We start from the raw sequence: 16,567 nt of genomic DNA on the forward strand, positions 1-16,567 counted from the left end.
AGCAAGACAGTACGACAACAGACCTGACGACATCATTGATCCGATGGGGAGTGAGGGGCAGACAGGACTTAAATACAAAACAGGTAACAAGAGGTGACTGTGGTTAAATTGATTGAGGTGACACAGGAGGGACGACGCAAACAGAAACCATGGCAACTTAGACACATAGCAAAACTGGGGACGAGACATGACAGGATACCGACTGACTCCGTTGTTATTGTATTTTCGTTACTTTGAGGATTGTATTAACCCCTAATCATGCCTCCAAAGAAAGTAAGTGGGAGCAGTAAAGCCATCTTAAAACACAAAGACGCTCTTCAAGCAATGAGCGCCCGGCACGCTGCGGTAGCGCGATCGGACCAAATTAAGCTCCCTGCGTGGGCCAGGGACAAGGCTTTCAGAGCGGGGATGAGGCTAGCTTGAGAACAGCGAGGGCCGACCTGTCCCGGAGCATCAAGGAAGCGAAGAGGGCATTCTCTTGCAAGATTACCACCCACTTCAAAGACAGCAGGGACGCATGGAGCCTATGGCAAGGCATTCAGACCACCACGGACTACAAGCCCGCGCCGCAGAGCTGTGAGGGCAACATCCGTCTGCTCAACGATCTGAACCGCTTCTTTGCTCGCTTCGACGCCCAGAACAGCACTTGCCCGCTGAAGACCACTCCCCCCCCCCACACGAGCAGCCCCTGCGCCTCTCTGCCGACGGAGTGAGGAGGGCGCTTGCCGCTATTGACACCCGTAAGGCGGCGGGCCCTGAAAACATCCCGGGTCGAGAGCTGAAGGACTGCGCTGGGGAGCTGTCGGGTGTTTTCATGGACATCTTTAACGTTTCCCTGCAGCAGGCCATCGTCCCCTCGTGTTTCAAGGCTGCCACCATCGTTCCTGTGCCGAAGAAACCTGCACCGTCCTGCTTTAATGACTACCGCCCCGTGGCACTGACGCCCATCATCATGAAGTGGTTTGAGCGGCTTGTCATGGAGCACATCAAATCCGTTCTCCCCCCCACCATTGACCCTTTCCAGTTTGCGTACCGTGCCAAACGGTCCTCTGAGGATGCCATCTGCTCTGCCCTTCACTCGACCCTCACCCACCTGGAGAGAAAGGACTCATATGTGAGATTGCTGTTTGTGGACTTCAGCTCTGCCTTCAACACCATTGTGCTGCAGCGACTCATCTTCAAACTCGACGAGCTGGGCCTCAGTACCTCCCTCTGCAACTGGGTACTGGACTTCCTCTGTCAGAGGCCTCAGGTAGTGCGTGTTGGCGACAAAATCTCCGCCAGCATCACGCTGAGCACGGGGGCCCCCCAGGGCTGCGTGCTCAGTCCATTGCTCTTCACCCTGCTGACGCATGACTGCACTGCGACCTACAGCGACAACCGCATAGTGAAAGTTTGCTGACGACACGACTCTGGTGGGTCTCATCACGAAGGGCGACGAGACTCGGTCCAGGTCGGAAATTGACCTTCTGACCACGTGGTGCAAGGACAACAACCCCCTGCTGAACGTAAACAAGACCAAGGAAATCGTTGTTAACTTCCGGAAGGGTCACACAAAACACCTGCCGCTGATCATCGACGGTGCTGTGGTGGAGAGGGTTAGCTGCACCAAGTTCCTGGGGGTGCACATCAGTGAGGACCTCTCCTGGTCCGCAAACACCGCATCACTGGCAAAGAAAGCTCAGCGCCGCCTGTACTTCCTGCGGAAGCTCAGGCGTACATGTGCTCCTCAGGCAGTCCTGTCTACATTCTACCGTGGCACCATTGAGAGCGTCCTCATCAGTTGCAATGCTGTCTGGGGTGGTAGCTGCACTGAACAGAACTTGCCTGCAGCGCATAGTGAATACGGCTGGTAAGATTATTGGTGCTTCGCTCCCTTCCCTGAAGGACATTTACACCTCTCATCTCACCTGCAAGGCAACCGCGATTGTGAGTGATGTGAGTCACCCAGCTCACTCTTTGTTTGACCTTCTGCCCTCTGGGAAGAGGTACAGGAGCCTGCGCTCCCGCACCACCAGACTCGCCAACAGCTTCATTCTCCCGGCTGTTAGGACCCTGAACTCGCTACCCCCTTCTGCGTAGCGTGCAGCACTGTTGCGCTATTTTCTGGAATGTCTGCTGTACGCTCACTTGCTCCTTTTTGCTCCTCTTATTTATTTGTTGTGTTATTTATTCATTATTTATTCAGCACGCTGTTGTTTACTTGTTTACTTGATTGTCTATTGTGGGCCATGTCTTGTCACCGTGGGATAGCGAGGAACGAAATTTCGGTTCTTCGTGTGTCTTTGGCATGTGGAGAAATTGACAATAAAGCTGACTTTGACTTTTGACTTTGATACTACGGAAGCCTCACAAAACAACTTTCCAGATTTTGGAATTCAGTCCACAACCAAGCCGCACCTTATTAAAAGGCGCACCTTCGTTTTTGGAGAAAATTAAAGGCTTTTGCCTAATGGTACGGAAAATACGGTAGTTTGTTTTTTGGTTTAGATCTAACAAATTTACTAAAAAAAAGTGCAGAAGAACAGAGATATCTTGTCTGTGTCACTCATAAGTGACTGAGATTTTGTTGTTTGATACAATTTTTTTAATTGTGAGGAGCTGATACGAGTTTGATGCCGCACCCCTTTATTTGAAAGTGCTTGAGGAGTGGTAGTGAGCCAAACTGCCAGCAGAGGGTAGTCTATTCTCATGTGAATGAGCCACTATTCACCCCTCTGTATTGCAGGGCCAATCCCTAGTAGAACTTTGCATTATCATTACAACAAGGGGTAGAGTTGTTGAGTAGCTGTTTTTTTTTAGCTGCACGTGACCACCCATCGACCATGGGGCCCGGCCGGGCATAGCCCGAAATGGAAACGTGGGTCCCCCTTCCCATGGGCTCACCACCTGTGGGAGGGGCCGAAGGGGTCGGGTGCAATGTGAGCTGGGCGGCAGCCAAAGGCAGGGACCTTGGCGGTCTGATCCCCGGCTGCAGAAGCTGGCTCTTGGGACATGGAATGTCACCTCTCTGGCTGGAAAGGAGCCCGAGCTGGTGTGCGAGGCAGAAAGATTCCGACTAGATATAGTCGGACTAGCCTCCACACACAGTTTGGGTTCCGGTACAAGCCCTCTCGAGAGGGGCTGGACTCTCTTTCACTCTGGAGTTGCCCACGGTGAGAGGCGTCGAGCAGGTGTGGGTATACTTATTGCCCCCCGGCTGGGCGCCTGCACATTGGGGTTCACCCCGGTGAACGAGAGGGTAGCCTCCCTCCGCCTTCGGGTGGGGGGACGGGTCCTGACTGTTGTTTGTGTCTATGCACTAAACAGCAGCTCAGAGTACCCACCCTTCTTGGGGTCCCTGGAGGAAGTGCTGGAGAGCGCTCCTTCTGGGGACTCTATCGTTCTACTGGGTGACTTCAATGCTCACGTGGGCAATGACAGTGAGACCTGGAAGGGCGTGATTGGGAGGAACGGCCCCCCTGATCTGAACCCGAGCGGTGTTCTATTGTTGGACTTCTGTGCTCGACACGGATTTGCAATAATGAACACCATGTTCAAACATAAGGGTGTCCATGTGTGCACTTGGCACCAGGACACCCTAGGCCGCAGTTCGATGATCGACTGTAGTCGTGTCATCGGATTTGCGGCCGCATGTTTTGGACACTTGGGTGAAGAGAGGGGCGGAGCTGTCAACTGATCACCACCTGGTGGTGGGTTGGCTCCGATGGTGGGGGAAGATGCCGGTCCGACCTGGCAGACCCAAACGCTCTGTGAGGGTCTGCTGGGAACGTCTGGCAGAATCTCCTGTCAGGAAGAGCTTCAACTCCCACCTCCGGCAGAGCTTTTCCCACGTCCCGGGGGAGGCGGGGGACATTGAGTCTGAGTGGACCATGTTCCGCGCCTCCATTGTTGAGGCGGCCGACCGGAGCTGTGGCCGTAAGGTCGTTGGTGCCTGTCGTGGCGGCAATCCCCGAACCCGCTGGTGGACACCGGCGGTAAGGGATGACGTCAAGCTGAAGAAGGAGTCCTATCGGGCCGTTTTGGCCTGCGGGACTCCGGAGGCAGCTGACAGGTACCGGATGGCCAAGCGGAACGCGGCTTCGGCGGTTGCTGAGGCAAAAACCCGGGCGTGGGAGGAGTTCGGTGAGGCCATGGAGAATGACTTTCGGACGGCTTCGAGGAAATTCTGGTCCACCATCCGGCGTCTCAGGAGGGGGAAGCAGTGCAACGTCAACACTGTTTACAGTGGGGATGGCGTGCTGCTGACCTCGACTCGGGACGTCGTGAGTCGGTGGGGAGAATACCTCCTCAATTCCACCTACACGCCTTCCATTGAGGAAGCAGGGCCTGGAGACTCTGAGGCGGATTCTCCAATCTCTGGGGTCGAAGTCACTGAGGTAGTCAAAAAACTCCTCGGTGGCAAGGCCCCGGGGGTGGATGAGATCCGCCCGGAGTTCTTAAAGGCTCTGGATGTTGTGGGGCTGTCATGGCTGACACGCCTCTACAACGTTGCGTGGACATCGGGGACAGTGCCTCTGGATTGGCAGACTGGGGTGGTGGTTCCCCTCTTTAAGAAGGGGGACCGGATAGTGTGTTCCAATTACAGGGGAATCACACTCCTCAGCCTCCCTGGTAAGGTCTATTCAGGGGTGCTGGAGAGGAGGGTCCGTCGGGAGGTCGAACCTCGGATTCAGGAGGAGCAGTGTGGCTTTCGTCCTGGCCGTGGAAAAGTGGACCAGCTCTACACCCTCGGCAGGATCCTCGAGGGTGCATGGGAGTTCGCCCAACCAGTCCACATGTGTTTTGTGGACTTGGAGAAGGCGTTCGACCGTGTCCCTCGGGAGGTTCTGTGGAGGGTGCTTCGGGAGTACGGGGTGCCGAGCCAACTGATAAGGGCGGTTCAGTCCCTGTATCACCGATGCCAGAGTCTGGTCCGCATTTCCTGCAGTAAGACGGATTCGTTCCCAGTGAGGGTTGGACTCCGCCAAGGCTGCCCTTTGTCACCGATTCTGTTCATAATTTTTATGGACAGAATTTCTAGGCGCAGCCGAGGCGTTGAGGGGGTCCGGTTTGGGGACCTCAGCATCGCGTCTCTGCTTTTTGCAGATGACGTGGTGCTGTTGGCTTCTTCAGGCCGTGATCTCCAGCTCTTGCTGGAACGATTCGCAGCCGAGTGTGAAGCGGTCGGGATGAGGGTCAGCACCTCCAAATCCGAGTCCATGGTCCTCGATCGGAAAAGGGTGGAATGCCCTCTCCGGATCGGGGATGAGATCCTGCCCCAAGTGGAGGAGTTCAAGTATCTTGGAGTCTTGTTCACGAGTGAGGGGAGGATGGAGCGTGAGATCGACAGGCGGATCGGTGCAGCGTCGGCAGTAATGTGGACCCTGTACCGGTCCGTTGTGGTGAAGAGGGAGCTGAGCCAAAAGGCAAAGCTCTCAATTTACCGGTCGATTTACGCTCCTACCCTCACCTATGGTCACGAGCTATGGGTCGTGACCGAAAGAACGAGATCTCGGATACAAGCGGCCGAAATGAGTTTTCTCCGCAGGATGTCCGGGCTCTCCCTTAGAGATAGGGTGAGAAGCTCGGTCATCCGGGAGAGACTCGGAGTAGAGTCGCTACTCCTCCACGTTGAGAGGAGCCAGATGAGGTGGCTCGGGCATCTTATCAGGATGCCTCCTGGACGCCTCCCTGGGGAGGTGTTCCGGGCATGTCCCACCGGTAGGAGACCCCGGGGACGACCCAGGACGCGCTGGAGAGACTATGTCTCTCAGCTGGCCTGGGAACGCCTTGGGATCCCCCGGGATGAGCTGGATGAAGTGGCTGGGGAGAGGGAAGTCTGGGAGTCCCTCCTAAAGCTGCTGCCCCCGCGACCCGACCCCGGATAAACGGAAGAAGATGGATGGATGGATGGATGGATGGTGACCACCCATAAAGACAGCGTGAACAAAACTCATAGATTCTGCACTTTTTCCATACAGTGTAGTTCTTCTGTGGTCTGAATGTTTCAGATCTTTGCCCTGCCTAGCAGCCACATTTTGGGAGGAGAAACCCTTCGCAGGGGAGGCATCATGTATTATTAGGTGTCAAATACAGACTCATTACCAGAATTGGGCATCTCACAAAAGATTATATACTCACATTTGAGGAGTAGGTAGGCACTATTGTATACAAGCAATTTTTCACGTCTTGTAAGATGTTATGCAAATTGGGCTTAAATATGTCTCAATATAAGGCCTGAAAATGCATATATAAGCAGCCCTTTCATAGATAAATATACCATGATACATAGAATTGAATATTTTAATTAAAATTTTGTCTTGATGTTTCAAACAGTGGCTTCAGGATGTCATCGCACTCCAGTGCAGCATCATGCGACACTTGTCCACCAAGCAGAATACTTCATCCAAGCCACCATCCGCACAGTTGGATTCTGACGATAAAGATGTGTGTAAATTTTGTACAGTGCCAGAGGATGTGAGAAGAAAACCTTCTTTACAAAGGTCTTCTTCTCCTGGCCCGTGCTCTAAACTTTGCAGTACATCTGATGACCCAGATGGGCCCTCTCTAACACGGGACACATTATCACAGCAGGTTGGTTCTAAATGCAACATGCCACCCTGCCAGAGCTGTACTAAACATAATGGACCTCTACCAGAGGAGTGTCACCCTTACATAGCAAATGGACCATTAGACTGTAACAGTGAATCCCAGTATTGCGTACAGGAAGTCCAACAGCACAGACTGAAGCCCTGCACAGACACCATTGAATCAGCTGCCTGTGACCTGGTGAACCACATAGGAACAGAAACACTGAAAAAGGAGCCTGAGAGCGCTACAGAAGCTTGCAGTCCAAAACATCACCCTGTATCCACAATTATGTGCTCTCAAAGCAACACGCAGAACCATAGGCCCCAGGCAGAGCTCCAGATTGAGAGTATGAGCAACAACATCAAGCCCTCTGACACCATTACCAGCCAAGAGCAATGTCCAAACAACGCTGAATCGCCATCATCAAATCCAGGTAAACACTATGGCAAGGTTGTCACACTTCTTTTTGTCACGTGCCATGTTGTTGTATGGCCTTCCTGACAGGGCTGTTCGTTATGACTGTGAAAGCAAATGCATGTATAGATCTGCTCATAAGTTTACATACCCAGACAGAATTTAAGGAATATTAGCAAATTTTAGTAAATATGACTGAGCTTTTTAAGACATTATTGGTCAACTGATTTTACGACATAATCGTGACTACACTTTGAATTATTAGAGTAACTGAAATCACTCGAATGGCGCTGATCAAAACGTTAGCTTTGAATGTTTGGCCTGATAATAGACACATTGACACACAGGTAAAAATGGCTACAGGTCTGCTACTCTGTTTACAAATTGTGCCAAGGGATGTTAACTTATCCAAACTGTACAATAATTTCACTTTAATACATATACAGAGCTAAATTCAGGACTAAATTTTTACACAGGTTGCCCTGATGTGCCTTTTTTTTTGGCAGGTAAAGTTAGTTGCATCAAAATTTTCCATCGCATCCCATTCAAATATCTACCAACCAATAGAAATGTATTTCTTGAAATAATTGAGATTTCCTATTTTTGTCTATTTTTTTCCGTCAGGGAAGTATACAGTGAGACTGCACGCAGGATTTTTTTTTTATTTTACTGAGCAGTGATATTTTAGCAATACACACAGACACACATAATACACACAATATCAAATAAAGGCAGGACCCTAAACATTATACAGTTTTTCGCGGGAGATGCGTTCCAGGACCACCCGCAAAAAACGAAAATCCACAATCTAAAAACATAAACCATGCTCCACTCGTTTTAATCTGTGTAACATTTTAAACTTAAAAGTATTGAGTAAATTTGAAAGCTGTGAAATCATTGATATATACATCATGAATTAAGTAAATGTATTTAAAGAATTAAGTAGATGGTACTCAACTAGATTGAGTTCCATGAAATATAAAATTGAGTTGATTTAATTAGAATTTTAAGTAATACAATAGTAATCCTAAATTCCAATCACTCAAAAAATTGAGTAGATATAATTAATATGTGGAGTAAATGCAACTGAAGATGAGATTATTATTAAACAAAACAAATCTACTACACTGACTCAGATTTTGTTTTTAAAATATACTGGACTATCACATATCAGAATAAATATGTTACATTTACTGTATTTTCCGCACCATAAAGCGCACTTAAAAGCCTTTAATTTTCTCAAAAAAACAAAGGTGCACCTTTTAATAAGGTGCACCTTTTGTGTGGGCCAAATTCCAAAATCTGTAAAGTTGTTTTGTGTTGCTTCCGCCACACAGAGACGTAATATACAAGCGTAATATGTAGACCCGATGAACCAATCAGAGGACATTAGGTTTTATGTCGATTGGGGCGGTGAACCAATCAGAGGACTGTATGTTACACGTTGAGCACCTACCTCCGCCGCCATTGATAAATAAATACTATCGTTTGTGCAACGAAAACAGCATTAGGACCCTCTAAAATGGCACAGGCAACGAGACGTGCTTACGAGGCACAATTAGAGCTTTCTCGAAAGTCAGGATCATTGCATAAGAGCAACGAGACAATGGCGAGGAGGAACTTGGCATGTTTAATGGCAAACTTGCCCAACTGTTTAATTTGGATACGGAAGATGAGGACGTGGACAGATTTGCGTATGAATATCGATTAACAATAATGTAAGTACTGTAGAGTACATGGTTAAACAGTAGAATAAAGTACAACCGAACTCACTTTCTTACTCCCGTGACGTTTTATTTTTGTTTACCGTAAATCATGGTATGCATGCGCCCTATAATGCGGTGCACCCTATGTGTGGATCAAATACAAAATAGACCCTGCAAATTGAGTTTGTGCCTTTTAACCCGAAGCACCTTATGCTGCGGAAATTACGGTAGTTAATCTTCTGATCAATGACCAGCAACTACATACGGAGGTATTTCTTGAGAATTCTTGAGAGATTGAGGGACAGAAAATTAAGGAAAAAAAGAAGGAACTTTTAAACAGGGCTGTGGACTCAGTCGGATTTTTGCACCGAGTCCAAGTCCGAGTCCGGCCTCTTGACCACCGAGTCCGAGTCCGGCTGTCCATTTTTTCTGTTAATTCATGTGACTGCTTAGTCTTTATTCAAGGCTAATTTAGATCAAAATCTACCAGAACGAACGCAACTGCTTTCACACTGGCTGGTTCGGTTTATATAGGATCCCTTACTGAGAGCGCGGACGTAAATGTGAGGCGACATTCCAATCGGACGTCGGATCGATAACATTTTCCCTGCCCTACCGGAGTTGTGCTAGTTCATAACGTAGATCACTCATGGCGTAGTCATAAATGTACGGTTGACAATTTAACCGATAGAGGTGGATACATTGGAACATAACCTACACTGTAATATATTATTTGACATGGTATTAAATGCGTGGCTTTACCAAAATAGTAATTGAAGCCCACCCTTAGCCCTGAGTGCCATTGGCATGAGGCAAAACGCTTGAAAACACACACTCTCGCCCAATTAAATAACCATTCTGAAACACAGGACATGTAAGATAATATTTTTTAATCATTAATTACACCATTATAGCTCAGACATTTATCTAAACACAAATAATTAGTGACGACCCCACAACTATCGAAACACATCAATGATATAAGCTGGGTGACATAATCGTCCTTGACATTGGTACATAATGTAAACATTAGCCTAAATGCAACTCAGCTGGCCGCATTGATCGTAAGCAGGGCTGTGGACAGTATTTCTCCGCACATTCTCAGCAGCATGATGAAAATAAAATTGAACGTATTTTTTTTATTGTCGGACTCGGTGGACTCGGTCAAAATCAGTCCGAGTCCACAGCCCTGCTTTTAAGGAAAGCTGGAAGATAGGAGGAGGAATAAGGGAGTGTCATAGGAAAGATAAAGATAAGTTATCTGATTAGGATATGACTATGTAATTATTGACAGTAATTCACTGAAAGGAGGAAAATGTGAATGAGACAGGTAGAGTTATTATTCTTGCAGTTTAAATATGAATTGCATTGGTGGAGGATACATTTTAATACCTAATGTAGAAGACTCATTCGTGCCCAATGTCTCTCTCCTGCAGCACCTGTCTTTGCTTGAAACAAGGACAGCAGTTAAGGTGTATAGGAGTCCAACATTGCCATTAATTTTGGCTCAAGAATCAGTGTGGCGATCCTTTGAAACTCTGCTGTGTGGCGATCCTTTGAAACTCTGCACTAACCTGTAAGACAGAGATGAGAAAAGAGGAAATATAAGAACTGGTGACTCATCTATTGTGTCTATTGTCACCAGGCACTTTATTAGATACACCTATCTAATGCAACCCTGTACAAGAGGTGTGCCATAAATTCTCTTCTTAGCTTATACATTTTCAGTTTTGTTGATATTGTCAGAAAGGTGATAAATATACTTTGATGTGGCAAAGCTGTCGATTTGATTGCATTAGATGACACAGGTCTTACAAATGAAGTGCGGTCGAATGTATAGCTGTGAAACATGCAGGTTTCAGTCCACAATATATGTTGACCATTCTGTGACAACAATTCTAATTACTCACTTGCGAAACATCAAACAAGGTGGGCCACCATTCCTTGATGTCACCGATGCTCATCTGTAGGATGACATGTCTCCTATGTGCAAAAGTTCTGAACATCAACTCCTTAATGACTGCTGTCTTTCTTCTTTGATTCCTCGATTAGTTGGTTTCGGTCCAGCTCTTGTCTTTCCTTACTGTCTCCTGCACGATAGTGAGGTAGAAACACCACCTCTACTTTCTGTGCTTTCCAATCCAAGGTTTCTGATCTTCGACCTGTAATTTCCCATCTAGTATTTGAGACTATACATCCATCCAAGCCAGCTATTACGATTGCCGAGCTTTGACAGGCATGGATGTTTTTTGACTACAGCCTCTGCCACCTCACCGAAGGCCCGTGGGGGAGGGTGTGTACATGTAGTCAGCTAATTTTTCCATGATGTTTGATTGATTGATTGATTGATTGATTGATTGATTGATTGATTGATTGATTGATTGTGAAGTACAGTACCATCTTTGAGAAATTCTTCATTAGCATTCCTCAGTACTGCCCCTATTGCCACAGAGAAAGTGAAATGCTGATTTTATTTGGTCATGATGTTGTCTTAGGTGGAGAGAGGATAATTGTGTCTTTTGAAGACACTATCGGCTGTTGTATCGGTAGCAAAGCTAGAACTGTCATTCATTACATCTGCCTGGTTTTCAGTCAATGCAGTCAATGTAAGAATCACAGATGGTATAATCACAACTTTGATTGTCCTCTTGTGCTTAATCTGGTTGGTCGAATGGAGAATGAAGTAATCACCAAAGTCCTCATCCAAATAATGCAGGATAAAATCCTCAGTGAATCCAACTCTCTTTTACAGTCTCATGTAACTGTTCCACAGTACTGGGTATTCCTGCGGACAGTCTAAGCTTTTCATTTTGATGTTTAATAATAACTTTCAAGGCAACCAAATCCACCTGGACAGAAACAAAAAATAAAATTAACCCGACAGAAGGATGATGTTTTTAAGAATCAGACTCATCGCCTACCACTGGCAAACAATGTGACGTTTCAATGTAACCATGAGTTTTTCTCCAACAATGGATTCCTGTCTCCATGTTAACTGTGCTTTAACAGGGACATTTTCTCGGAGTGGTCTAAAATAAATGCCCTAAAATGTTCATCATACTAGCTGTTGAGCATTTTCACAATGAAACTGATAGTGCTACAATAACACTCTGGGAAATCATAATAAAATCAGGTAAACCACAAGTTGACCCTTAAGGCAAAACCATCCCAGCAGCATATTTAGTTTCATGGAGTATGGACACATTGGTCAAATTCAAAGAAGTTTGTGTTGGATAAATTGCCATGAAAGATTGCTGTATTCGTATGTCTAATGCAGTGCTTCTCAATAATTTTCTGTGATGCCCCCCCTAGGGAGAAGAAAAATTTCGTGCCCCCCATGCTTGTACATTAAAGAAAACAAAAAATAAATGAAAAAGAAAGATCATCTTACATTAAAGAATAACTTCATAAATAACATTGTTTTTTAGTCTGTAACAGAACAGATTCAATGTGCATCACTTTGCCTAAAATTAAAAAATAAATTATAATTATTTAAATTAATTATTATTAAATTATGTAAAAATTCGTGACCAACTGCCATTTTATGCTGAAATAAAATACAATAAAATAATAATAAACATACATAATATTAAATTAAATAACAGCAATAAATAATATTCAATTCAAAGTAATCAGCAACATTAACTCAGGAGCACAATATATAAAACATTCTAACCTACAAAACAAAACTGAATAAAACAATTTGTGCTGTTTTTTTAATCAAAATGAGGCAGCATGACAGAGGCCATATCCACGGCTGCAGGTAGTATCAGCTCTTCTGCAATGGTGTGTTTTTTTTTTCTGCACTAAGCAATTTGGTACGCTACTTTATATGATGCTTACAGTGCTTGCTGATTGACTGAAGTAGCATTCACAAAGTGAGATGATTGTTGGCAATATTCAGCCCGTTTTTGCTGAATAACCTTAAGCATCTTATCAGCGTGATTGGGGTGCAATGACTTTAAGTGCTGCCTTAATTTATTTGGCTTCATACTGACCGCTGCCAACATTGTAAGGCACAGTAAACACACCGGTATTTCCTCGTCTCCCATCGTAGTCACACTGAAGCCGAGCGCTACGTACGCTTCATCATATTTCCTTGTCTTAGCTTTTGTGTGACTCTCAATTCTCTTATCTCTGTCTCTCGCTGACATTCTTTTCAACCCTGTTAAATATCTTTCCATGGTGTCCCACTGCACTTTTTATCGCCTGCTCTATGCTGTTTGTGCGTATGTTCCGTGCGCTCCACACTGTAGAGCGAATACTCCTTGCGCACACTCTTACAGTGATACCGCCACTCCCACCTACTGCAGTGGATGTCTAATTACCCTTTAATCTAGTACAGCCAAAAGAAAAGTATGTTCCCTGGTGTCACACGCCGCCCACCTTGGGGGGCACGCCCCACTATTTGAGAGGGACTGGTCTATTGGAAGAGATATTTTTGTGACACACACTGCAGGTTTCGAAGTATTTTCTTGTGAACTGTATGCTATCATCATTTGGTGCTGAGGCAAGTGACATTAATACAGTTCTGAAATGTTTTGTGTGTCTAACAACTTGCTTAAAAAAGCTATGTTTTGCCTGAAATCGCATAGTCCAGAGGCTAACCAAAGGACCAAACCCTCAAATCGAATCAGGATAATGCTCCAAAAAATTGTGCTTTGGAATACATTTTTGATCTGGGAAAACTTCCAACAGCCTGTGACGGTGTTCTGATATCAGCATGTCGAGGTAGCAAATACTTTCCTCAGTAGTGATGGGTGCTACTATAAGTTCAGTTATATCTTTTAAAATCATGAGAATGTGTCATGCTGGATCATTCAGTGGTATAGTTGCACCAATAACGAATAATAAATTCTTAACAATGTCCAATTTTCACTGGCGTCCCCACTGATACTTTTACGAGAGGCAACATTTGCTGAAATAGGTTGGGGTTGATCAGTTTTATCAGTAAATTTGTACAAAAAGTGATGTGAGTGATGGACTTCTTAAGTTCTGTCAAGGGGAAGTACTTCTTCCTGATGAACACATTGACATAGTGCCAGTTCCAAAGGAATTATTCTGGTGGGTAGCCAGTTACCCCCTACCAGCTCAGTGGCCTAGTGGTAGAGTGTCCGCCCTGAGACTGTAAGGTTGTGGGTTCAAACCCTGGCTGGGTCATACCAAAGACTATAAAAATGGGACCCATTGCCTCCCTACTTGGCACTCAGCATTAAGGGTTGGAATTGGGGGGTTAGATCACCAAATGATTCCCGGGCGCGACACCGCTGCTGCCCATTGCTCTCTTCGGGGATGGGTTAAATGCAGAGACAAATTTCACCGCACTCACTTGTGTGTGTGACAATCATTGGGACTTTAACTTTAAAATGGAAATTACCGTATTTATTCCAATTATCGCCCATATTCTAATAATCGCCCAGTGTGTGTTAGCGATGACATAAATAAAAAATATTGATACCGCTAATTATCGCCCATGCTGCTAAAACTGCCCCCCAAAACGTACGTTTTCCTCCGCGACTGCATGCCGACGTCATTGCGCAAGTTTAAATATTACTGATTTGACAGCACGTCGAATGTCCCTTTTTAAATTGGTTTTCTCCATAAACTATGATACAATTACACTCGTCACTCCGCTACAATATCCTCACACAATTACGTTATCGGAGCGTGCGCTCGAACAAGACGATCGCGATAACATGACGTCCTGGGCGATAATTAGAATAAATACGGTACTTAATTTCTCAGTGATGGGACAGTTTCTGCACACCACAACAGTGTACCAAAGCAGGATTTCAAGGCTGTATTCATATGCATTGGAAGCTTTGATGTTCGTTTTATATCTGTTATTACTTGCATGAATAATGGAGACAGTGTGGACTAGAAGTGTTTATAAAACTCAGCAGGAAATTCATCTAGACTAGGTGCTTTATTGTTAGGCATTTTTTGAGGGCTAAATGTCGTTCTTTTTCGATTATTGGTGTGTCAAGAGTGGCAATTTGTTCTTGGTTAAGCCCAGGAAGATGAATATTATTTAAGAATTGATTTATGTTTTCTTGATTAGGATCTATGTCTGAGGAGTATAATTTGCTGTAATAATTTTGGAAAGTGTTATTTTGGTACATTATTTTGCTTTCCTAATGGTGACAATACTTGATTTCTTTTTGTTTCTTTTAATTTGATTTGCCAGGTATTTCCCAGATTTGTTGCCATGATGGAAGGTCTCCTGTCTGAGTCTACAAATTAGGAATTTGTTTTTTTTTCCGTTCATAATTTCATTTTGTTGGGATTCATATTGTCTTAATTCTTTAAGAGTAGCTTCTTTTGTGTTGTTGGCATGGATTATTTCTATTTAATTTTTTCTCTAAATGAGCTTCTGCTTCTTTTTCCTTCTTGTGTTTATGATTAGAAAATGAAATAATTTTACCTCTTATTACTGCCTTTCCTGTTTCCCAGAGTAATGATGCTGATGACTCTGGAGAGTCATTTAAGGACATCCACTCTTCTTTCTAGATATCTAATTCCGGATCTTTTAAAAGGGATGTGTTGAAGAGCCACTTAGTGGATGGCTTGTGTAGGATAGAAAGAGTCAATATAAGCTTTACTGGGTAGTAGTCACTAAAAGGGGTGGGAATCTTGAGGCACCTCACGATTTGATTACGATTCAGAGGCGACAATTCGATTATAAAACGATTATTGATGCATTTTTAATTTATGTATATGATGCATTTTTTCCACATTTCTTTTTGTCTCACTGAATGTGGCTTTTATGCATTGCTCTTGTTTGAAGTACGTGTGCTTTTAGCTCCCACTCATCGGTTATGAAATGCGCAGTTAGAGTAACAAATGACTCGGTGGCTACAGACGTCCACGCATCACATGTAACGGTGGCTTGGTCTGCATTCAACAGCGATGATGTTATTTCTGCTTTAGTATGCTTGTAGAGTGCCGGGACGGCTGTGTCGGTGAAATAGCGTCGGGATGGGATGACGTACCTCGGCTCCGTTGCCTCCATCATTCTCCGAAATCCCCGATTCTCTACAACCGAGTACGGTTGCAAACCCATTGCAATGAATTCCGCGATGCCTTTTGTAATTCGCTTGGCCTTTTGCGATGTGTTTGGCAGCTTACTCAGAGCGTCCTCAATTGTTCTCTGGCTGCGAGTGGCAACAGCAGCAGCCGGCTTTCTCACCTCCTCTGTCGGGTGGAATCGTGCTGTGTGACTTGTCATATTCGTTGTATTGCCAAAGTATTTTATTTTAGTGCGACAAATCTTGCATACAACGTAGCTTTTGTCCAATTAATTTCCTCCGTCAACATTGTAGAATTCAAAATGATTCCACACGTCTGCTTTTACATTTTTAGGAGCAGGTCGGATCTCTCGGCGAAATGGGTTGAATATCTCAGACTCAGCCATGTTTGTTTGTTTGTTTTTTTCTGGAGGAGTTTACTGCGGAAGTGTGCTAAGTGTGCCACTGTGCTCTCGGTCCGTTCCGCATAGCGTCTCGGAGAATGCACTTACTGTATTTTAATTCAGCTTTACTTGGCATATTTAAATAATCGGAATTTGGATGTTTGCGAATCGTTCTCGATTCTTCCACGGCCGAATCGCGATTAATCTAAGAATCGGAAATTTCCCCCACCTCTAGTCTGCTAACCTAATAACCTAATGGTTATTGGGAGGATTTTTGTGTCTGCGATATTTGGTATGATTGAATTGCTGACCAGTAAAAGGTCAATGCGGGAGTAAGACTGATGGACAGGTGAGTTAAATCTATATTTCTGGCGATGTGGTGTTGTTGCCTCCAACCATCGCCAAGACCAAAATCACTCATGAACTGGTGTATTATTTTTCTGGATTGTACATGACTATTAGA

General features: G+C 45.1%; 1 protein-coding gene across 2 annotated transcripts in view; it reads left to right on the forward strand.

Annotated features, from left to right (window-relative positions):
* The window catches only part of phf12b (PHD finger protein 12b), a 45,154-nt gene that overhangs the window by 10,290 nt on the left and 18,297 nt on the right, over positions 1-16,567 (forward strand). Inside the window, exons 9-10 of one of the 2 annotated variants that reach the window (XM_088380457.1) lie at positions 6,319-6,576; positions 6,709-7,006. In XM_088380457.1, the coding sequence (XP_088236583.1) occupies positions 6,319-6,576; positions 6,709-7,006 (556 nt within the window). Of the gene's footprint in view, positions 1-6,318; positions 7,007-16,567 lie in introns of both variants that reach the window. The other variant, XM_088380455.1, reaches the window with a different exon arrangement.

The sequence above is a fragment of the Syngnathus floridae genome, chromosome 7 (assembly GCF_059516105.1).
Source record: "Syngnathus floridae isolate MCC-2025c chromosome 7, RoL_Sflo_1.0, whole genome shotgun sequence".
NCBI classification, from domain to species: Eukaryota; Metazoa; Chordata; class Actinopteri; order Syngnathiformes; family Syngnathidae; genus Syngnathus; species Syngnathus floridae.